Source organism: Trachemys scripta, chromosome 1 (assembly GCF_013100865.1).
Source record: "Trachemys scripta elegans isolate TJP31775 chromosome 1, CAS_Tse_1.0, whole genome shotgun sequence".
Lineage (NCBI taxonomy): Eukaryota > Metazoa > Chordata > Testudines > Emydidae > Trachemys > Trachemys scripta.
This window is the reverse complement of record NC_048298.1, coordinates 85,160,092-85,183,615: the sequence shown is the minus strand read 5'-3', so window position 1 is coordinate 85,183,615 and position 23,524 is coordinate 85,160,092. Positions and strand designations below refer to the sequence as shown.

General features: G+C 45.1%; 1 protein-coding gene across 1 annotated transcript; it reads right to left on the bottom strand.

Moving 5' to 3' along the window:
- Nucleotides 1-364: 364 nt before the first annotated feature.
- WDR91 (WD repeat domain 91) lies at nt 365-23,425 on the bottom strand. Its single transcript, XM_034773904.1, has 15 exons — nt 23,203-23,425; nt 19,097-19,276; nt 18,013-18,220; nt 15,966-16,048; nt 14,230-14,360; nt 12,279-12,456; nt 11,829-11,987; nt 9,413-9,612; nt 8,892-9,042; nt 6,893-6,987; nt 5,840-6,008; nt 4,738-4,846; nt 3,211-3,323; nt 1,577-1,774; nt 365-921 (listed from the first exon to the last, which is right to left on the bottom strand). The coding sequence occupies exons 1-15, from the start codon at nt 23,323-23,325 to the stop codon at nt 757-759; spliced, it is 2,262 nt and encodes a 753-aa protein (XP_034629795.1). The 5' UTR covers nt 23,326-23,425; the 3' UTR covers nt 365-756.
- Between the last annotated feature and the right edge of the window lie 99 nt (nt 23,426-23,524).

Sequence of the window (23,524 nt, the reverse complement as noted above, 5' to 3'; positions counted from 1 at the left end):
GTGCTTCAGAATTGATTCCTCAAGGACCTGCTTCGTAAATAAACCCTTTCACAACCAATTGCCCTAGTCAATGAGTGCCATCAAGATTCTAAGCCACCATTACTGGCCCACACGTTGCATAATTACAATAGGACCTCAGTTACACTTCATATTTCTAGCTTCAGATACAAGAATGATACATACATACAAATAGGAGGAATATATTCAGTAGGTTATAACCTTTGTTTTGATACCTTACAAGAGACCTTTTGCATAAAACATATTCCAGTTATATCATATTCATACTCATAAGCATATTTCCATAAAACATATGGAGTGCAACATCACAATATGAATCTATTGCAGCAATAAGTACAAAGTCAAATGCAAGGGAACAGTTTATTTTAAGAAAAAGATTACATACAGAACACTGAGTTTCAGGCAGGTATTTTCAGCTGGAGCCGTTGTGTTAAAATGCAATTCAGCATTCAGCTTACATTTGCATGTAACCTCCACCTGCCCTACCCCAACCACTTAGAGTCAAATGGTGCTTGAGGCTCCGCAGCTGCCAAAACAGGTCATCTTAAGAGCGTCAGTTCTTCAGTGCAGCCACTGTTCCCGTAGCTTAACAGGTTCCTATCTGCAGTGGTTTGCTGTTCGTAAAAAAAAGTTTTGGTCCAGGTAATTCGCCTTCTTCTCTTCCATGTAGTTTGTTCCTCTACGGTTAACACTGGATTTCATAACACATCTGGTTCTTTCCTATCAGTGCTGCTCAGTTTAAGATTTCTGAGCAAGTAAGGTTGTTAGTTTGATCTTCCCGTCCATTGAGGCAGTGAGGCAGGTCCCACAATCCATGGCTGTGCACCAGTCCACGGTGACCACTGGGGCTCTGTGTCCTCCCAGGGAGAGGCAGCTCTCCAGGATCTTCTCGTCGCTGTTCAGCTGCAACAGGGGTTGGGAAGACAGATCACAAGAACTTATTAAAGCAGGTTTCTGCAGCAGAAGCAGCATGCTCAAATGGGAATCTAAAGCCTGACATAACCTAGGAGCCCCAATAGGCCTAGGGCCTTCAGTTGTGTTAGGGACAAGTTTGGGCTTTAGGTAGCAGATATGTGGAGGAGGGAAAAGGTCATTTTTCTTCCTTATCGCAATTTAAAGAGGCACCCAGTAAAAGAAAATTCATACCAGATCCAGCAAAAGCTTGCACAGAACACATCAGATCAGGTAGTGCAAAGGGGCAAAATTAACAAGCAAAATGCAACTTTGGTTGTGACTTTGGCACTAAGCTACCCTGGGCCTGTAGAAGTCTGTATCCCAGCCAACACAGATCGGATTCTTCCTAGGCATTTACAGAAAGGAAAACTGCTTCAAATGGGGCTTTTGTAACAAAACAATCTACCTGCTGTGCACCACTGCTAGTGTGTATGCACCACAACATCAGACTCACCAGCGAGCCCAGCCTGAGCTACAAGTTGGTGGTGGTCCTTTACTGGCTCAAAGCACTAAAATTCTTGCAAAAGGCTGCAATTCCAGCCTCTGGATAAGGAAGCTTGTTTGTATCAGTTCCAACAACCCCCATTGTTTTTCATACCCTTACCTTGTAGATGATGCCCCCAGTGGAGGAACAGGTCAGCATGTAGTTTCCCTCAGCATCAAAAGCAAAAAGCCTTCCTCGCGGGACCTGGACTTGCTTATACCCACTGTACCCTGAGAGAACGAAGGGGCCCGTGGCATCCATGGGAAGGACGTACTCAGACACTTTTGAGCCACTTTTGTGAATATTCCACTGAATAAACTAGGACAGCAAAAGAGGGGATAAATGTCTCCAGTGAAATAGATTCATGCTAGAGGTATCACAGAGTTCAGTAATATTAATAGAGTTTAAGACCAGAAAGAAACATTATGATCTAATCTGATCTGCATAACACAGCCCATAGAATCTGACCTAGTCATCCATTTATCAAGCCCCTAATTTTTGGCTGAGCTGGAGCCAATCTTGTAAAACGACACCCAAGTGATGGGGAATCCATCCCATCCCTAGGGTAAGTTGTCTCAATAGGTTATTGCCATCACTGGAACCTGCCTCTCCCCCGGGCCGTGCTGCCACAACGGAGATCCAAGCAGATGCTCTAAGTGGAGCCCTCCATTATACAGGGTGCTCTCTGCAGAGGACCCCTGGCTCTGGAACTCGCTCCGCATCGGTCAGGCACCCCGCCAATGCGTCGCCCTTCAGGGCATGTTACAAGGCTTATCTTGATGAAGGTTCTCGGGCAGGAGAATGCTGCTTCAGGCCTGAGTTTGAGGCATGGTCCATTTTCTCTTAGTTTTAGGTTAAACTAGCCATTGCTGTTCTATAGTCCAGACTGTTGCTGGCCTCTATTTATGGTTATTAGTGGCTTTAAATAATGGTTGGACGCACTCAGTTTATGATGAAACCTTAGGCCTGGGCAGCCAATATCTTTAGTCTCATAAATCCAAATACAGCGACTAAGCGACTTCCCAGCTTCGGGCCTCCCCGGGGTTAGCCATCCCAAGAGTCACCTGACTTGCTTGGACATTTAACATATACACTGAAAGGAAGATGGGGTTTGGTTGGTTGTCTCAGCAGCACAAGTGACAGGCATCAGCGCTTGTCCATCATTGACCCAGTCTCAATTAAAGGAGTATTCCAAGGGGGGGGGCTTGCGGGGGGAATAGGAGTTCTCCACGCTGGGGAAGACATTCAGGTTTAGTGTAGGAAAATACTGAAATCAGATTTTAAGATCCTTGGGGCAAGGGCTGTGTTATACTTCTTTACAGCGCCTGGCACACTGCATGCATTCAATACACAGTGGGGTGAACAACTCTTCATCCACCTCTTCTCTCCAGTTGATCAACTGCTCCCTCCTCAAACCAATCATCACTACCTCCTTATTACAATACTTGCATCACAGCGCTTGCACCCACCAGGAACTGCTCCCAGTGTGCAACAGAGGTAAGCGTCCTCCGCACACACACCCCCCCCCGAACCTCCTTCTCCCTTGTGGATTGGCCTGCCTGCCAAGATAGAGAAATGGCCCAAGGGATGGAATTGTCAATACACAATACAGAGCCTGTCCACTCTAGCTGTGCAGGAAGGAACAGCACACAGTGCAAAGACAACACAGCTGATGAGCAGGGAGAACATGTCACTACCACACTAGTCTAGGATCTTGCTACCTTCTCCTCGCTGTGAGATCGCGCAGAGCCTACCTTCCCATCTTCTCCTATGCTGTAAACTGTGTTTTCATCATAGCTGAATTCGACAGAGTAGACCTCCCCATCATGTGCCGTCCAGCTCAGAGCACACTCATGCTGCTGCATATCTGAGGGGAGAGCAATCACTGAACAGTCACTATGCACAGAGGTGGGAAACAGAGAAAGGGCTCTTAAAACTGAAGGCAGGGTGTCTTGTGCCTTCCCTCTGCCCACCATGCAGTCCCCCATTCTCCAGCCATGCCAATTTCCCTTCTACCCACCCCACCTCCAGGATCCCTCACATGTATTGTTCTTCTATTATCCACAAAGCCCTGTATCCAAGCACACTTCTTCTGGCTTTACAGAGTGTACACCCATTGCTCAGAGCATCACTAGATGAAGGGAGAGGCGGCCAATGGCAGCCCAATGGCTTCTCTGGGCAATCCCATCCAGCAGTACAACATGCCAGGACAGACCACCCCACAGAGCGTTATTTAAGAAAACAGGATAGCATTTTTCCCAGCAATCTTCTTAAGCGGGAAGACACTAGGTTTAGCACAGAACGTAGTGGTCTTAAATGCCTCCCTTCAGCTAGAGGAAGGTTCTGCCCTGGAGCGTGGAGGGGAAGTGGAACACGTAGAAAGGTAGAACTACCTCTTGTGGAGGAGTGAGGCGCAATGAGGAAAGCTGTGGAGAAGGCTGCAGCCTACCATAACAGCCCACCTGGCAGTCCACACAAATTTGTCACTAGATCAAGGGCACTTGAGAGCATCAGATGCAATTTTGCCTTCCTTTTTAACCTCCAAACTCATTTGGACAGGGAAGGAAGATTGTGCATGCCAACGGCCTGATGCAGGGCCACACTGAGCCAGAGAACAAGTGACCTCCCTCAGAGAGGCCACAGTGCGTTCAGAAGACAATGGCACTCGGTCCTTTTAAACGGTCATTTCAGTCACTCTAGGATCCCCATTTCTGCCCAGCATTAGCATGGTCTCTCAGCACATCAGTCTGAAGGCTTTGCAAGGCAAGTGCAAGTCCAATGCTGACAGAGGACAGAACACTGAGCAGGGTGGGGGAGTACATTCACAGGTAAAGCATACAGAGAGAATGAGCTGGGAACAGCTGACGGGAAGGGGAGAGAACAGCTCAGCTGGCAGTCCTCATCTTTGGACCAGATGGTCATGCCCTACTCCAGAGCCTGGGCTCACACCAATGTGATTTTGTTGCTGTGTTAGGGGTAACTGCACTGCTTGAAGTGCCACTCTCCAGATGAGAGATTAAACTGAGCTTCCTCCTGTTCTTAGGGGCAGGAGGGGAAGGAGAAGGATTCTACGACATTTCAAGAAGCATCCAACTTCCCCTACTAAAAACCGGTTCCAATAAATCATGCTTGCCCTGAACAATAGCTCCCAGACAAGGGGCTGCCACATCTGCCTTTAGTCATGACACTACCCACGTGTACCTCATCGTGCTGAGGAGTACTCTGGGGACAGTTCAGCTAGGAAAGGCTGGAGAAAGTTGTCATCTGAGACCCCTGCTTACCAAAGAGACGAATTATTCCATCTGCTGCTCCAGTGACCAACAGGTTGCCATTGTGGTTAAAGGCTGTGCAGTTTGTGGCAATGGGCTCTGGTTCAAGAGAAAACTGGAGCTAAAAGATAAAGTCACCATTAGTGGATTTCACTCTGTGCTTATGTCCTTACAAACCTCTTCCATGGGGCAGATACCACCCACATATCAAGTTTGTTTAGCCAGACTTCAGAGTGACAGCCCTCCCTCCACAATCTGGTATCCCACTCCCTCACTTCCACCCTACCTTTGCACCCCATGACCACCTCTAACTGCACCCCAGGATGGTAGCTGCATTTCGTCAGGACATGTTAGTTGACAGCCAAGCTGAACAGTTGGTTCTGAGTCAGAGCTTTCTTGGTCATGGGCTCCAAGACGGTGGAACCAACTTCTGCCAGTTATTAGACAGAGTCTGAGCATAGCCTGCTCAGACTGGTCATTGGGGCAGGATGACAGGGCCCATGACTCCCCTTTGAGTCTTACCCTTCCATATAAAAAGCTAGGAAGCAGACAAGCCAGGAGAGCTATATCCCCTCTGGGAAGCTTCCCTTACACAAATACGTCAATAAAAGCATCCAGATGCTACAGGCACTTTAGAAATAAAAGGAATAATGTGTTGTATGTTGATCCCTTTATGTTCAGCCTGACAACCAACACAACCAGCCAAGGCTGTGGCACTGAGCGTTCACAAGACTGTGGTTTGCTGAGCTACCGCAGCACCAGTGCTAAGTGGAGAATGTGAATCTTGAACATGTCCCTCACATGCTAACCAGGCAGCACAGGGGGTGGCAGGAGCAACCTGACTCTGCTAATTATACCTCAGACTGGGACAATGGAGGCTGGAGAAAGCAACATTCAACCATATAAACCCTCGCAAGGGCTGGGGAAAAGAAGAAAACAAGGGGCTGGGGTATTCTGAAGGAACCCTCAAAAATAAGCCTGGTTACCCACCCAGTTGTGGTTTTATTTGGGAAGTGGAGGAAAGTGAGATTGCTAATTAAAGAGGGGGCTAGGAGAAAAAACACTTCCTTGTTCTTAGTGAGCAGATTCAAAGAGTGAAGACACAAGACAATACCTGCTGCTTCATGGTTTTAGTGTCCCACAGAAGCAGCTTCCCTGGAACTTGGTTCATGCCTCTCCCTCCAGTATCAGCAGCTGCAAGGTCCAGCTGGGTGATCAGGCTTGGCGCTGCAGCGGAACAGACAAAGGAGGCACCACTTGGGCTGCACGCAAGTGAGAGGATCCTGAAATACACAGCACCCACAGTCAGCTTGGTTCCTCTGGATAAGAAACCCAGAGAGGGAGCCTGGAGTGGGCACCTTTCCTAGCTCTCTCCCTCACCCAGATAGAAATCCCCCCCAGAAAGGCTGCTTTGGCAAGGCCTTCAGAGCAGCAGCAGGTGGCCATGCAGGGTTAGGACTTATGTGTCTCATGACTACCTGACATGGCAACCACACCACGCCCCCAACCCAAGACAATTCTTGCTGCTAACAAAAACAATCTGTGCTGAGGGGGTTTGGTGCTGCTAGCCAGAACGCACACACATTAGCGTGCCTTCAGCAGCATCTGCTCACCCACTGGAGGAGGGGGTTATTTCCGTGTTGGGACAGAACTTGATGTTGTGCATAAAGAACATAATTAGTCATGGCAGAATGGGGTGGCCACCAGGGTTAGTACTAGTTAAAGGAAATTCATACTGGACTAATTAAAAGAAGCACAAAAGAGGTCAGACTTCTCAGTTTAGGGATATTAAAGCCCACTAACACACTTTGGATTACAATAAGTGTCCTGCTTGTCTGCTGCTAGACTAGACCACATGCAGAGTTGATTTGTCACTTCAATGCTGTGTCCATCTTCTCGGCAAGCATCTATGTGATGACTCAGACTTAATAAGCATCCTGGAAAAAACTCTACAGAGGACTAGAAGCAGGTTGCTATCAAGAAGTAGTGTGCAATCAATCATCATCAACAATTCCTGTTACACAAGGCAGTTGTTTCACACAGGACCAGACAGAGACTGCCTTCGGAAACAGGGGCTGGGTAACAGAGTCATACGAATGCAGGAAAAACTTTGAAAGCCCATCTACTCTTCCACACACTGAGGAATGCAAGAGATTTTCAGGATTACCTGGGCATGTCTTCATCAATGTTAATTTCACAGAGATTCTTCTTGGCTTCGGTATCATAGAGACGAACTGTCCCAACCCCGCTGCCCAGCAACAGCTTGAAATCAAGCATGAGGGAAAGAAAGAGAAAGTAAGGAAGGGAGGATGATGGCTCTGTCCCTGAGCCACCACACCACATGGGAAGTCTTCTCTTTAGAACATTCACTTCTGACTACATATCAATCCATCAGAAAGTATCCTATCCCCTTGTGGATGTCCACAGGGGACTGGCTATAGTCCAAGGGAGTTTACTCTTAGAAAGCCCCTAAAGCGTGGTGTCAGTGAGAGGGGTAAGTTTATGGCCACTTAGGAAACAGGACTAGGTTAGGACCCTGGGGAGGAACAAGTCATCTTCCAGAAGCAGGATATACATTGCAGGGTGGAGCTTGGGGAGGAAGAAGAAATGGTGTCAGATTAAGAATAGAGATCTGGTGTTGAGGGAAAAGGTCATGGAGCCAACAGAATGAGTTAAGGAATAAGCAGTAGAGACTTCTAAGCAAGAAAGATTGCATTTGCATGAAAAGTCTCAGTAAGAACAAGGGAAGTGAAACGCCCAATTAAAGCTAGTTCTGCTGTTTGGGTAGCATTTCAGACCTAGCCGTGAGACATTAGCCACTCTTTAATAAGAACAAACTTTTCTCTGTCACAGGACCATTTCCCAACCGGGATGATATAAAATCCCATTACTGTGTCCCATAGAATCACAGATAATAAAAGTTATTCAGGTAAATGGACTGCACAGAAATTAAGCCTTGTCCTATTATCCAGTAGGATAAGGAGTAGTGCTCTTCACTTCCACAGGGCCTTTCTTCTGAAAGTCTCCAACCATTTAATGAAAATTAAATAAGCTTTAGCGTCCCTGTGAGAAAGCTGTTATCCACCCAACTCTGGAAAGTGGATAACTGAATTGGCCAAGGCCACACAGCAAGTCAGGAAACAGGAGCAGGCACCCCAACTTCCAGTCCTTTGGTCCACCTACTAAAGCAGGCAGCATTGAATTTCTGCTCAGTTGTTCCAGATATACTCCCACCCTCCCCTCTGTTTCAGCTCCTAGAGGTTTCTGATCTTCATCCCCTAAATTTACAACTCCCTTCCACTATCATAGATTCCAAGAACAGAAGGGACATTTGTGATCATCTCCTCTGACCTCCTATATAACTCAGGCCAGAGAACTGCCCCAAAATAATTCCTAGAGCAGATCTTTTAGGAGAACATCCAATCTGGATTTAAAAACTGTCAGTGATGGAGAATTCACCTTGGTAAATTCCTCCAATTGTTAATTATTCTCAGCATTAAAAATGTACACCATATTTCTAGTCTGAATTGGTTCATAATATACCTTTCACTGCTACATTGAAGAGCCCATTATTAAATATCCCTCCCACTCCCGATTACAGTCCTTAAGTACCTACAAGTTACCCTTTAACCTTCTCTTTGAGTCTATTTAGCTTAACAAAGACCACAATCTATCACTATAAGGCATGTTTTCTAAGATTCCTATAATTTTCGTGGCTCTTCTCTGAGTCCCCTCCAATTTATCAACATCCTTCTTGAATTGTCAGCACCAGAATGGGACACAATATTCCAGCTGTGGTTACACCAGTGCCAGATACAGAGGTAGAACAACCTCTTTATTCCTACTTGAGATTCCCGTCTATGCACTGCAGGATCGCATTAGCCCTTTTGGTCACAGTGTTACACTCAGAGGTCGCATTCAGCTGAATAGACCACAAGCCCCAAATCTTTTTCAAAGTCACTGCTTCCAAGGACAGAGTCCCCAATCCTGTAGGTTTGGCTACATTCTTTGTTCCTACATGTCCATGTTGACATGTGACGTTATCCTGATTTTATTTTAAGTTCAGTTAGCATGGATACCATACAGAACATGTCCGTGGATGCATAACCCCTATTTGTTAGGCATCAGTAGCAACTCTGTAGTACACAAGTAGATATGCTACTCACCAGCCTGTCCCGTTTGGTTGCCCATTCTAAAGAGAGCAGCGGAGATTTGGAAATAGACGAAGCTTTGGTCTGCATCATGGGGTTAAAAGACCACACCTTGATGACCCCGTCTACGTCCAAGCTGGCCACCCTCCGCCCAGAGCAATCCACCCTATGCACAGAAGAAAACATCAACGAGCATTCTCCTTCCTACGCCCATGGTTAGATATGCCTCCCTCTAAACACAGTTCAACAGTCTTCCTTTGCTAGAGCGACCTGCACCAATTTAAATGAAGGTGCCGAGATACCAGGTGCAGTACAAGAATGTGGACAGAATTTCAAAGCGTAATGCCCTTTAATGACACCCTCCTGCTTTCCCATGGGATTTAATTCTCCTGTGCATCACTGGCATTCCCCAGGAACAGAGGCACTGACACTATGCCAGCCACCTCAAAATGCTACCTTGGAGTAGCTCCTATACCCCCTCCCAAGGAGCTGATGATCCTATCACACCTCCACTGCATGAAAAGTGCCCCCACTACCTGCAGTGCATGATGGATGAGTGGTGCTCTCCGTATTCTTCCTGGCTCAGGACAATGAACGGCTGCTCCTGTCTGACACCTCCAGCCTCTGTGCTGAATGCGGAAGCTTTTGTGAGGGTTTCCGATTGCTCAATATGCAGCTCAGGTGAGGTTTCTGCCTCTGTAGCACCAGTCTCAGTCTTTTTCTCCACACTCTGCCCCTAAAGCAGGGAAAGAAGCCTATATAAAGTATAGCCAGGCAGCAGTACTGTGTTAAGCGACTCACATCCATCCTGACAAACTAGAGAACCAAGGAGCTGCACTACTAGAAGCACAGTTGCTGGTCAGTGGCTAAAATCCTTTTGCAAGAACTAGAAGGTTCTTTTGGAGAGAATAGCATTATTATAGTCACAGCATGTGCCTCTGGTGCTTTTCTACAACTTCCCTTGAGAAAAGAGCATCTCACACGGCATGTCAGGGAGCTTTACAAAAAGGGTTTGGAGTTCTAGTTTTAAACTGATATTTTTCTAGTGAAAGCCTATCAAAGTTGCAGATTAACCAGACAAGTTTGTGAAGGTTTTAAACACCAATGTAGATATGTCACCTCATGTTCCTCTTCATGCCCAGTTCTACCCGGCTCAGTTTTTATTAGTTATCCAGATCATTGTTATATTTGGATTCATTATTGTATGCAGGTTCTAATCAAGATTCCAGCTACACGATGGGAACACATGGGCACAATTCAAACACTTAAAGCCAAAGAACCTATAATCTAAGTTGACAAGATCGAGAGAGGGAAGGAGAAAGAATATTATGCCCATTTTACCGACAGGAAATGGAAACATGGTGATTAAATAATCCACCTATATTCACACAAGACGTCTGTGGCAGTCAGGAACTGAACAAAAGGTATCCAGAGTCCCACAAGACCATCCCTCCTCTCATGACAAGAGATGGAAAGCAGAAGAGCTGAGATACCTGGAGACAGCATCTTGTTACAGCATTATCTGGAGAGGTCAAGATATTCAAAAGTGTAATTGGGGATTTTTTTTTGCATTTATACTATTGGCCTGCTTTGGGCAACAGGAGAGAATCAAATCCCATCTGCAGTCATGTGGTTGCAAAGAGCTTGTGAAACAGAAGCCTCAGAACGTCACCCTTGTTCATGTTAGTTAGCTTGGAAGGATACACTGCTGAACGCCTGTGAAAAAACACAGCATCACCTTTCCTTTTTACCCAAGCGTGTCAAGAACACATTATACCTAAAGCAACCAGCTAAACAAAGCCAGGGAAAATAGGAAGGCCAGAGAAAACTTGTTGAGAAGCCAGCGGAGGTGCACCCAGTACTGCCAGGTTCACATAGTAATCTGGATGATCTGGCAGTGCCACCTCACCCAATCAAGTGCCACCTGGAAGGACTGATAAGCACTGCTGTCCCTACCATGTCTTCATAAGGGCCCTCAAGTCAGGGTCTCAGAGATAAGCAAATACAAGAAGCTGCTGTCATGTCCCTTTTACTGTAGGGTTTGCACCAATAACACAAGGCTGTTTTATGTGGCACTACTGACCTACAGGTTTTCTAAAACCTAAAATGTAGCTTTTCACTGAGTGGCTCCTGTTTTGCAACCTGCCTACCCACAGCAAATCCGCTCTTCTATACAAGAGATGTTGCTAACTCTTACAAGTAAGTATCAGAGGGGTAGCCGTGTTAGTCTGGATCTGTAAAAGCAGCAAAGAGTCCTGTGGCACCTTATAGACTAACAGACGTATTGGAGCATGAGCTTTGCATGCATCCGACGAAGTGGGCATTCACCCACAAAAGCTCATGCTCCAATACGTCTGTTAGTCTATAAGATGCCACAGGACTCTTTGCTGCTCTTACAGGTAAGGCCTCAAGCCTCTGCATTTCTGCCCAGGAAAACCCGTCAAACTGTTCTCCACAGCCCAGGCTGTTACAGTGAAGAAAGAGTTGTCACTGGAATCAGAGCTGCTAGCTTCTCTGGGACAGCACCACTTTTTAAAGATAGGGATTTTAATTCTGGCTGACAGCTGGTCACCAGCTTGTACTGAGGTCTTATCACTAGGTATCACTGCTGATGAAGTGCGATCAGAACTAAACATCATGCATTTGAAGATGCAGAGCTGGGGCCCACTGAAGATGGTGGGGACAGGGGAAGAGGGGGGAGACAGGAGAGACCACTCTTCTAACTCCTGCTTTACACCCAGATCCCTCCTCTATTCTGCTAGGAATCTGCAGAAATACTCTAAGAATGGGAAAAGAGTAACCGATTAGCGAGAATAACTGACCTTTCATACAGCTGAGCAGCATTAGAATATCAGGCTAGGGATTTTACAAAAAACGTGCATCTGCCTTACTAAGTTCTACTGCACTGTACAACAGTACAATGCCAAGACCACCTGCGATATCTCCAAATACCTGGGAAGTTACTTTTGATAAAAGCTCCTTTCTTTCCTTCCCATGATCCTGCAGACGCCTCTGACGCTGCGGTACTGAGCTAGGCTCACTTGCTGTCAGCCCAGTGAAGTGACTCTTTACATCCTTGCAGCCTGTTGCCACCTCCTTTCCTTTGGTGCTCTGGAAGGCAAAGAGAAGATCTGTAAAACCTGAGCCCTGTTAATACCTGTGCCAGACCTTTGAACAAAAAGCAAAACGGAAGGCAAAATTCCAGCTGCTCTCAGACTAGAGCAGCTGGTATTTTGCAGCACTAGAATGACTGCCATTCAGTCCTGGGATCCAGATGAGAACAAGACGGTAGATAGTAGGAGGCGTTTTCCAGGTTCAAGGATAAGCCAATAGCAGACGTGGCACAGGTTAGCTCCTTGGCTATTCAAGCATCATCTTACAATGAACCCACTGGAAAATTACCTGATGGTTTGATGGTTCTTTCTTCCCTAACAATATCCCACCAGCCTGCGTTGGGGAGACTCCAGTTGTCAGAGCTGATCTAGAAGGGCCCTTCTTACCCTGAGAGAGCAGGGAGGATAGGAAGCCCCCTCGGGATTGAAGGGAGTGTGCGGTGCTCCTCTGGCTGCGTGTCATATCACTGGTTTAAAAAAATAAAAATAAGAGACACCTGAAAGGGGTGTAACCAGAGCACCAACCTGGACAGAGATCTAATAACCAAGGAGTGGAGACTGCATTGCTTCTAGTTTCCAAAACACAGAGATTAATTCCCCAGTGACTGAACCACCCTCTGCTAAAATCAGGTTTTAAAAACAAAAACAAAACAAACACTCACAGTGTCAACACTCTCAGCCCAGGGGAATTCATTCAGAATTCAGCCAACAAACTAAAGCTGCCTTTCAAAGACCCTGGGAGGCACTGTGCCCATGTCAGGCTTTTACGGAGGTGTTTTCAGGGTTGGGAAAACCTTTAAGAAGATTCCAATCAGGTACTTAAGAGAGACTCTTGAAAACACTAAGGCTAAAGTTTTCAGAAGTGCCCACTAATCTTGGATTCCCAATGCGAGACGTCAGTGGGCCTTCCCAGCAGTGCTGAGCACCCCCAATTCCAACTGACTTCACCAATAATATTAATAAATAGCTCTCATAGCCAAATTCATGTTCCTAGGAGAATCTTGTAAAATGTAAACATGCAAACTGAATTCAAGTTTGAAGACTCGGCCTCACAAAAAAAAAAAAAAAAAAAAAAAAAGTTTAATTCAATACACGCCAGCCAGCTAGACAATCTTGCATCATCATTTGCATAGCCATAATCTCCACTAGGGCTCACTGGTTTCAGACTGGCCAACAGGCACACACTTTAAAATAGCATTTCTGGAGCCAGCTGATTGGTCTGGTGGTTCTGAGTGTCACTATGCAGCTCAGAAGAGAGCCTTTTGCTCACGTGAACAAGTGCTGCGAGAACTGTAAGGTCACCCCCTTGCAGCAGGGAAGTGTCTTAAGAACACAAGAACAGCTATATTGGGTCACACTAAAGGTCCATCTAGCCCAGGATCCAGTCTTCTAACTGTGGCCAATGCCAGGCGCTTCAGAGGGAATGAACAGAACAGGTAATGATCAAGCGATCCATCCTCTGAAGCCCATTCCCAGCTTCTGGCAACAGAGGCTAGGGACAACATCCCTGCCCATCTTGGCTATTAGCCATTGATGGATCTATCCTCAATCACCTTATCTAGTTCTTTTTTGAATCCTGTTATAGTCTTGGCCTTCACAACATCCTCTGGCAAGGAATTCCACAGTTTGACTGTGCATTGTGTGAAGAAATAAGTCCTTTTGTTTTAAACCTGCTGCCTATTAATTTCATTGGGTCACCCCTAGTTCTTGTGTTATGAGAAGGAGGAAAAAAAACAAACAAACCACTACTTCTTGCTCAACAGCAACCTAAGTCACTTAGGAACAGCATTCATATTATAGGCAGGTGCCAAAGGGTGTCCCCAGCTAGCAAGATACGTAGATGTGAGGCAGGAACTCCGCCCCTCAGAGACTACAGTCATGGTCCAAAACAACATACCTCACTGAGGTAAGATGTGGTTTTGGACCATGACTATAGAAAAGTCATTTTTATAATTTAAGGGCAGAATGGCTGCTGGCATGGGAATATCAGAGCTCTGACAGGGACACAGGATAATGGGCCCCCACCAAAAGGGAAGAACAGGAGAGACAATCCATTGCTTCACACAATTCATTTCGGAGAGATGAAATCCTATCCAAGCGGGATTCTATATGAAATCTCATCATTCCACATGCTAGGTGCAGAAAGGAGGGAAAGGGCTCTCATCACAGCACCAAAGCACAAACAAAAGTTTAAGAGGCTGTCATCCCCTGCAGCTGCCTGACCCTAGCGACACACTCACAGCTCACAGTCCCCCAGTCGATCCATGTTGGACACATAAGCAGGCAGTCTGTGGTGGACAACTGACTCCTCCTCCTCCTGCTGCAGCTCCTCTTTCTTCATTCGGTAGGTCTCAGCCTGCAAGGCAAAGAGCTACAACAAGGGAACAGAGCGGAGTTAGTTTAAGTTTCACTGGATTCCCCTCCATGTCAATGACAAGCAACATCAACACCATGTGCCATTTCTTAGCCCAGCAGCGCTAGTCCAACAACTCTAGTAGGTTGTGAAAAAAAGTGGAGTTGTTCTGACTGGCTCAATGTTGAATAATTATTCAGAGCAGCAGAGAACAATCAATGGTTTGTGTGCATGAAATCACTGCCTGCTAAAACCCCTCACTTTTCTCCACAAGCAGCTGTTCTAGTGTCACTTTCCCCTCTGCCAGCAAGAATTATGAAAGCAAACTAGCTAGAGTGAGCCAGTACTTCACGAAGCTTCTGGTTTTTCAGGTATAAGAGGGACATCGATAAGAATCATATTTAATTTCTCACCTATTAGTAACATCCTAAGTGACTGAAAATGAAGGGATCTTAGGAGTCTAGTTTTCTTATCATACTGTTCACTTATCATATGTCGCTCAGCTTGGACAGTGAAATCAGAGTGATCCAGATTCACTTCTTGCTCCCCATAGATTTCAAAAGAAAGCTGCCATTTATTCACAAAAAATGCAAATTAAATCTTAAAAAAAAAAAAAAAAAAAAATTTAAAGCTGTCCCCTTTCTAATTTGAATATCCCAAGCCAGAAAGAAGGGGGGGGGAAGGAGTATGGTTTTACTAAGTACAATTTGAAAGTTGACACTACTTCAATCTACAAACAAAGCCAAGTAACATGGCAAGGATAAAAGACAGCTTCAGTTTGGCTGACAAAAAAAGTGCAAGATAGTATGAATTTTAAGATATCAAATTGGAAAAACACCTCTATTACTCCCTGCACATGCACTAGCCATCTTCATAAATTCCTAACAGTAAAGGTTTTCAGCCCTTGTACTGTGCATAGTCACAGGCCTTCCTTTCCCCAGGAATGGCAGATAAACAGCAGTGTCAAAAACGACAATGTTTGGCATCCTTCGGAATCTTAGGACAAGCAAACAATACAGTAGATCAGCTTCCAGTAGAACAGGATATGCATATCAGGAAGTGGAACATCTGATCATAAAGCTTTTGTGAGGCAGAGGGTAAAGTTTGGAGCTTAAACTCCTAGACAGTGTTCCTTTAAAAACTAATTTTATTTAGCACATTTGGGGAACTAGACTACACTAAAATCTTGCAACACAAGAAAGGTTTAACTTAAGGTGTGATTCTAAACCAGTTTAGTGGAACTGGTGCAAAAGGCTATGTGGACACTTACTTCAGTTTTGCTTAAATTGACGGGGACCAGGTTTAAGCTAACCCAAAATAAGACATTCTTAAGCCAAAACAACAGTACTCACATAAGGGCTTGCAATGGTTTAACAAAACTAATTTTTTCAAAAAAAGTAAAACTGGTGCAACTTTCTCAGATAGACAAAGCCTGAATAAATCTTTTGAAAGCCAGAATCTTGTCAACAAGAAGCAAAGTTAAACTGAAGCAATGGTAGAACAAAAGTAGCAAGAGTCCATTAACCCACCTCAAAATAATACATTTAAGTATCTGATTTTGGCATCCTGTTAAATACAATACACACACACACACACACACACACACACACACACCCCTCTGACCTTTTGACGCAAAATATCATTTTCTTCCTGTACGAGAGCGCTCCTCTGACATTCGGCATCAAAGTTCAAGATTACTGGGACAGGTAAGGAAGGTTAAAGAGAAACCCAAGACAACAGTATTTGCACATCCTATTTAGCCAAGACATTTCCACATAAGTTAATGCACAGAACTCGTGTGGGTTTTGCCTGATAGGCAAGTGGTAGACAGAGCAAGTGTGCTAGTCCTTAGAGCAAACATGGATAGCTAGGGGCATGGCTAAAATCATGGATTGTTAATGGGCTTGTGGCCTATTCAACTACACCTACTTTGTACTTCTGCAAAACGTACTTCTCCGTCTGGGGATCTGCAAGTGTTTTTAAAAAAACTAAAGAATTAATCTCACAAAACCTATGCAAAGTAATAGTATTATTATTCCCATTTCTTGATGGGAAATGGAGAGCCACTGAGGTTAAGTGACTTTCACTCACTCAAACAAGTGTATGGCAGAGCTAGAAAAAGAAGCCAGCTCTTCCAACTCTGGCACAAGGCAAGCCTTCTCATCGCTCTATGAAGGGGGATTGGGATTGTAGCTTGTGAACTGTGTTTACTTTCTCTCCCATGATGCTTAGTTTTTCCAGACAATATAGCGAGGCTGTGCCTAGACCAAAATCCAATAGGCAATTCTAGTTTTGTTATGGGCAAAGACCAACTCTTTGTACATCTATTCATTTGTTCAGGATCTTAATCCCATGCACACAGACCCTAACATCTTGTAGGAGTTTCAGTGGTCTCTTTCCAGACTGAGGGTGTCTCCTGGAACAGTATAAAGAGCTGTTTTCCAAAACCAAAGATGGTCTTGATTTAAATGTGGATATTTGCTTGGAATAGTCTTAAAATGATGGTCGTTTTTAATAGAACTCCTCAGTCCTGCAGCCTCTTCTCCATCCCCCCCACAGAACTGTTATGCAAAGAGACACACTGTTAATATAAAAAGAACAGGAGTACTTGTGGCACCTTAGAGACTAACAAATTTATTTGAGCATAAGCTTTCGTGGGCTAAAACCCACTTCATTGGATGCATGTAGTGGAAAATACAGTAGGAAGATATATATACACACAGAGGACATGAAAAAAATGGATGTTGCCATACTAACTATAACAAGAGTAATCAGTTAAGGTGGGCTATTATCAACAGGAGAAAAAAAATTTTGTAGTGATAATCAGGATGGCCCATTTCCAACAATTGACAAGAAGGTATGAGTAACAGTAGGGGGGAAACTTAGCATGGGGAAATAGGAATTTGTTTCCCCTACTGTTACTCACAGGTGCCACAAGTACTCCTAGTTAGTCTCTAAGGTGCCACAAGTACTCTTCGTTCTTTTTGCTGATACAGACTAACACGGCTACAACTCTGAAAACTGTTAATATACAAATTGGAAGGTGACTTACAAGAACAATCATGTAACATCTCAACTATCATTTTTTTCCTTCCGTGTAAAACTGCCCTCAGCCTGATGACATGACAGTCTTCTTCACACTGGAAAAAGAGTGGATGGAACTCCCCAAAAAAACCAAAGTCACATGAGCAGAGGGTTGTACATCCTCCCAATGAGCCATCATGAATCACCTTGCAGCAATGCCAACCTCTGCTAGTCCAGAAAATGAGGGAAAGGGCTCAAGAACAAAACCTGCATCTCACAATAATTCTGTGGTCACTACACCCCCAGCCACTAACACTGGGCTAAACTCAGCTCTGACTAACTGGGAGTTACTTATGCGAGGGCCAAGTTTGGCCCTGTAAGTATAACACTAGTCTTCAATATAAAATCATTTTGTTTAATGAACTATCAATTATCTCTCCAACATCCATTGATGATCACCAAAGATATGGATTTATTTTTGAGCCTCCAATCTTAGCAACTGTCTTAAGGCAGCATTTAAAGAATTCTATACCATTAGATTCTTGGCAGTGTTGCTGTAATAAGCAGAACATCACTTTTACCCAGTTGAGGGGGTACGAAACTTAGCTACAAAACGGCAAGTATTCTTCTGAAACTAAAAGGATATGCATGCACTGAAATAAGACGCTAAGAAAGTTGTGCAGAGATACGATGAATGTGTCTGCCCACTGTCGTGAGAAATATGTGGCAAAGGCAGGGTTTGAATCTGGGGTGGGGAGGAAGGGCAAAACAAACCAATCCTTCCACTCCACTTGGTTCTGGAGTTCTGAGGCTTGCTTGAGAAAGAACTCCTGTGCCTTGTCGTTCCGGTTTGTCTGAAACATATGAAGCAAAATGTGACTTCAGTGACTTCTACTACAAGAAATCCAAAATATAGTTACCCTGAGCTCAGAACAGAGAGCAAAACCATACACCAGTCACACCATCAAATGGAGCAGTGGAAAGGCAACTCAAGTTAACACAAACAAAATGGAAACTATCATGTCTAAAGAATCCCAAATCTATACACTAAAAAAAATGCACTGAATCAGATCTCCTTTGTTACAATCACTAAGGTCTTGCCTATACATGGTTGGGTTTACACCCATTTAATTAAATTGATTTGAGTTAAACCAGTGCAGCTTGTGTGTTTAGACAAGGTCTAACGGCTTAAGCCCCTAGGGCAAGGAAGGGCATGTCCCAAGTTACTCAATACCTATACCTACAATTGATAGAACCCAAAGAGAATCCCATCCAGTGCTCTTTCACCAGAAGGATGGTGCCATAACATGTGTCCAGAGCAGGGGATTGGAGTGGGAGAGAACAGGTCTCCTGAAGACTTTGTTGATGGTTCTGACATCCCCCGCCCTCTCATCATCCAATTAGCCTACTGACAAGGTTCCTCATGAGCAAGTGATGTAAAGTTCCTGGTGTTGTCAAATGGAGTCACAGGGGAAGCATCACTTGTAACCTAAATCCATGAAAAAAGCACCCAGATACTACAGTGATAGGTGCCACAGAGATGCTTGTAATTAATAAAACCAACCCTTCTGCACATTGACTGTCTCGTTACTGACCTCACTCAACCCCTCCACACCTAGAGCCAAAACACCAGGGCCTCTGAGTTATCAGGTCAAATATGGTAATTACTCTTTTTATTTGCATGAACACTGTTTAAGCAGAATCTTGAAAACAAATGGACTAATAAGTACCTGAACAGTGTAGACGAGGTAGTAGCGGAATAAACTGGTTTTCAGCTTGTTCACCGTAGGCCGGTATACATCCTCCAAACGACTGAAAAGGCGCCGGTCGAGATAATTCCAGTAATCCCGAAGGGCAGCCAGATCATAAGTCTGAACAAACTGCTGCAGCTGTTCCACTATTTTATCCACCTGATGAAGGAAATGGGGAACCAAAAAAGTCTGTTTGTTAGTTTCAGTCATGTGACAGTTCCACTTACACAAGAATAGATACACAGCTTGATGCTTGAGGTTTAACTACAAAAGTACGGTTGGAATCAAAGCATTTTTTGCATTAGCTATTTAAGCCAGTAAACAGATAAATGTTTTCAATTCTATAGTAACATTCTCCCCTCGACAGTATCTTTCAATTGCAGAGGGGGTAAAAGGAATACTGCCAATCTTTGGGACAAAGTTCAAATTTTGTAAACACATGCTTTTCTAAAACCTATGGCCATCAGAAATGTTTCCACACTTTTCAAAATTTCATTGATAATGTTTTTAAACAAAAATATTGCCCTATAGTTTGAAATACAAATACAAAAACCTGAAAATGAAACTAACTTTATTTATCCAAGACAAGGAAAATGCAAAAGGTGAACGAAAAGCATCGTATCAAGTAAACTATATTTTTAACCTTCTTTCACTTTTAAATCACCTAGCACAAAGGTTCCCTAGCTGTGGGGCACGTCCACCTGGGGGGATCGCAGAGGAATATTCAGGGAGCTCGGAGGGAGCACCACCCAGCCCCGCTGTCCCCAGCTCTGCTCCGGCCCCAGCCTGGGCCTCTAGCCCAGACCTCGGCTCTGCTTCCAGCCTCGGATAGATCGCATTACTGGTAAGGGGTGGGGCGCAACGGAAAAAGTTTGGGGACCACTGACAGCATATTAGCAACATAGGCACAGAAGCTCATTTGTTTACAACATAGGAGCCTTATGTTGACAGTCCCTTTTAAATTGCTTCTGACACTTGAATGGTGTGGAACAATGATGTAGGACCAGGATTTCAGTGTGCTAATTTTTGATGGCCAACATGAGATTAAAAGAAAGATTCTATGCTGGTTACAAAAACACAATAACTGAACCTGCTTAAATTCTTGTTTACTTTTCACCAGCAGATATCATCACTTTACTTTTTGCACTTTTTTTTAGCAGCTGGACAGTAACACTTCAATCACAGTTGCTTGCTGGGTCCTTATGCTTGGATTTCACCTACTGCAGGAGGTTTTAATTTTATTCAATAACTTTATTATACGTGGCTATACAGTTGGTTGCAGAGAAAGTTGGTCATCTATAAAAATATCTAGATTTAGGACCTAGAACAAGGTTGCAGTGTCACTTATGCCTCAGGCAAACAAAGATAGACACTCACTAGCATTCACAGAAACCGAGCATGTTTAGTCCTGCGGATCACAGTAAAACTGTATCCAATACTGTGTTTTCAGAGATAAGTTCTGTATAAGTATCTATATTGTCTATCTAATGCTTAAAGCTTCCAAACTGTCCGTATAATATAATTTGTTAAAACGTCATGAACAAGAATGGCTTAAGTCAAAGTTGTTGATTCTCCTCCAGATCTTTCTGCCCATCTCGATTACATGGAAGGTTTGCATAGCAGGTGGCTGGACTCAGTGACTCAGGAGGTCCCTTCCAATCTTATGTCCCCTGTCATATTAGTACCGTCTCCAACCACAGCTCACTATGAAGCTATGAGCTAGTTAGCAGTCAGCTCAAACAGATGATAAAGTGATGGGGAGAAAGTGGGGCATATATTTATTACCTGAATGCAAATCAAATTATCTAGATTACAAAGCATTTATTGGGAACCGCAGCTTGTCTTCCAATTGCAATACAAGTATCATAATCATAACAACGGCATTTCTATAGCATCTGTCACAGAAGAATATTGCGTTCTGCAAAGGGTTAGTGCACTGCAATATAGGCGGACATCTACAGCTTTCTAGGAAACTCGGCTCCTATCTGCCCAACAAGGCTTTGGCCACAGCAATCCATAAATCTGACACCTCCAGTCTAGATTATTGTACTGTACTGTGTCCGGGAATTAATGTCAACAATAAAGAGGCCACACCATGGACAAAATGTGGCTGCCCACCTCCTCAGTGAGACAGAGCACCACTGGCTTGCAAGGTTCAGACTCTGATCCCGCCGCTTGCTCCCAATTCACTCCTGTTGCAGTACAAAGCCTTGGTCTTTAAAGTCCTTAAAAGATCAGGACCTAGGTACATAAGCAACCATATTTCCACCTGTGACCTGCTAAAACAGTTACCTCTCTCTGGAACAACAGAGTTTACAAAACCCCAGCTGAACCACACAGTAGCTGGAGATAAAGTGTTCTCAGAAGAGACGAATAAGCTATAGGAATAAGCTTCCAAAGGAAGTCAGACTAATCTAGAATCCAGTGACCTTCAGGATACATTGCAAGACCCACCTCTTTAAGGAGACTAGAAAGACAGATAGGTGAGGTAACGCCTGTTATTGGACCAGCTTCTGTGTGTGAGAGGGCTTGTCTACACTTACAGCGCTGCAGCTGCACCTCTGTAGTGCTTAGTGAAGATGCTATGCCAATGGGAGAGTTTCTCTCATTGGTGTAGGAACTCCACCTCCCCCAAGTAGCTAGGGTGATGGGAGAAGCCCAACACAGCACTGGCTACACCAGGGTTAGGTTGCTATCAATATGTCACTTAGTGTGGATTTTCCATAGCTCTGAGTGGCACAGTTATATCAACATAATTTGCTAGCATAGACCAAGCCAGACAAAAGCTTTTGCACTTACATAGAGCTCTTCTTCAGGTCTGGGAAACATACTCAGGTCATGTCTACACTAGCAATCTTACAGTGGCACTGCTTACCAATGTAGCTGTGCCGCTGTAAGATCTCCCATGTAGCCACTCTATGCCAACAGGACAGAGCTCTCCCATCGACATAATTAAACCACTCCCAACGAGTAGCAATAGCTATGTTGGTGGGAGAGCGTCTCCCGCTGACATAGTGTGTCCATACCAGCGCTTTTGTTGGTGTAACTTAGGTCATTCAGAGGAGTGTTTTTTTCACACCCCTGAGTGACATAAGTTATAGTGACGGAAGTGCTAGTGTAGATGTAGCCTTAAGCCTTGTCTACACTCCCACTTTACAGCACTGCAACTTTCTCGCTCAGGGGTGTGAAAAAACACCCCCAAGTACTGCACGTTTCAGCGCTGTAAAGTGGCAGTGTAGACAGTGCACCAGCGCTGATAGCCACTCCCTTGTGGGGGTGGTTTTTTTACAGCGCTGAGAGTGGTCTCTCCCACTTCTGGTGCCGCAACTACCCAGCCATGTTAAAACACTGCCGTGGTTTTGCTAGAAAAGACATACCCTTAGAGTGTCACTGCTAAATACACAACTGGAACAGAATTTGGCATAAGTAATTAGCACATATTTCAAGGAACCATTCAAGGTGAAGTTAACACCCCTTCAGTCATCCCTCTTTAAGGAAGCATTTCCACTAAAATCAGCATTATGATAAAAGAAGTTACTCCCTAAACAGAGCCTCTACCAGGGAGTGAAGAAGAGTAGAAGACTCTACAAAGTCCATTAGGGATCTCATTGTACTGATTTATACATCTCTAGCATCTCAGGGAAGTACTCACACACTGCAGTGATGGATGCTAAAAACTCTAAAATAGATAAGGATCTCCCAACACTAAATTCCCCAAATGCCACAATCCCACAGTAGCAGCAAACTGCCATGGGTCTGGCCTACCCATTACTCATGTAACCCACCTTGTGGTAGGTCACAGGGACACCCATCCCCTCACTGGCATTCCCTGCTGCTCCTGACACACCCACACCTTGCACCCATCACAGAGGGTACATGGCTAAGACATTGTTATTTATTACAAAGCATTTAACCTCACACCAAACCAAGAGGGCACGCTGGGCGTCCCACATTCAGGAGCTAACGTCCCGTCCTCGCCTACCTGCCCTCAGGCACCAGCCCCACTCCCTCCTTCCTATCTGCTCCCCCCGGCGCCGGCCCCATTCCCTCCCCAGCGCCCCCAGCCCCCGCCCAGGCGGCCTCACCCGGAAGCCCTTCTCCCTGTCCGCCTTGATCTCCGCATCCAACTGCTTCAGGGCGCCGGTGAAGCCGCGGAACAGCAAATACTCCCGCACCAGCTCGTCCGTGCGCTCGGCCGCCGCCGCCATCAGGCCGCTGAGCCACCCAGGCAGCCGGGTCGCGGTGCAGAGGAACCTGCCCAGGCTGCAGCGAGCCGGCGGCTCCAGACTACACCGCCCGGCCCGGCTCCGCCCCTCCCCGGGTAGCCACGCCTCCTCCCTTACACCCGCCCCTTGTCTCTCCCTGCCCCCTCCCATTCAAGTTCCGCCCACCTATTTCTCCTCCTGT

Coding starts and splice junctions, on each gene's coding strand:
- WDR91 (XM_034773904.1), bottom strand. CDS start 23,325: ATGGCGGCGGCGGCCGAGCGCACGGACGAGCTGGTGCGGGAGTATTTG. Junction 14,361..15,965: donor ATGATATTTTGCGTCAAAAG/GTCAGAGGGGTG, acceptor CCCTTGTTGTAG/CTCTTTGCCTTGCAGGCTGA. Junction 9,043..9,412: donor TCATCCATCATGCACTGCAG/GTAGTGGGGGCA, acceptor TTCTGTGCATAG/GGTGGATTGCTCTGGGCGGA.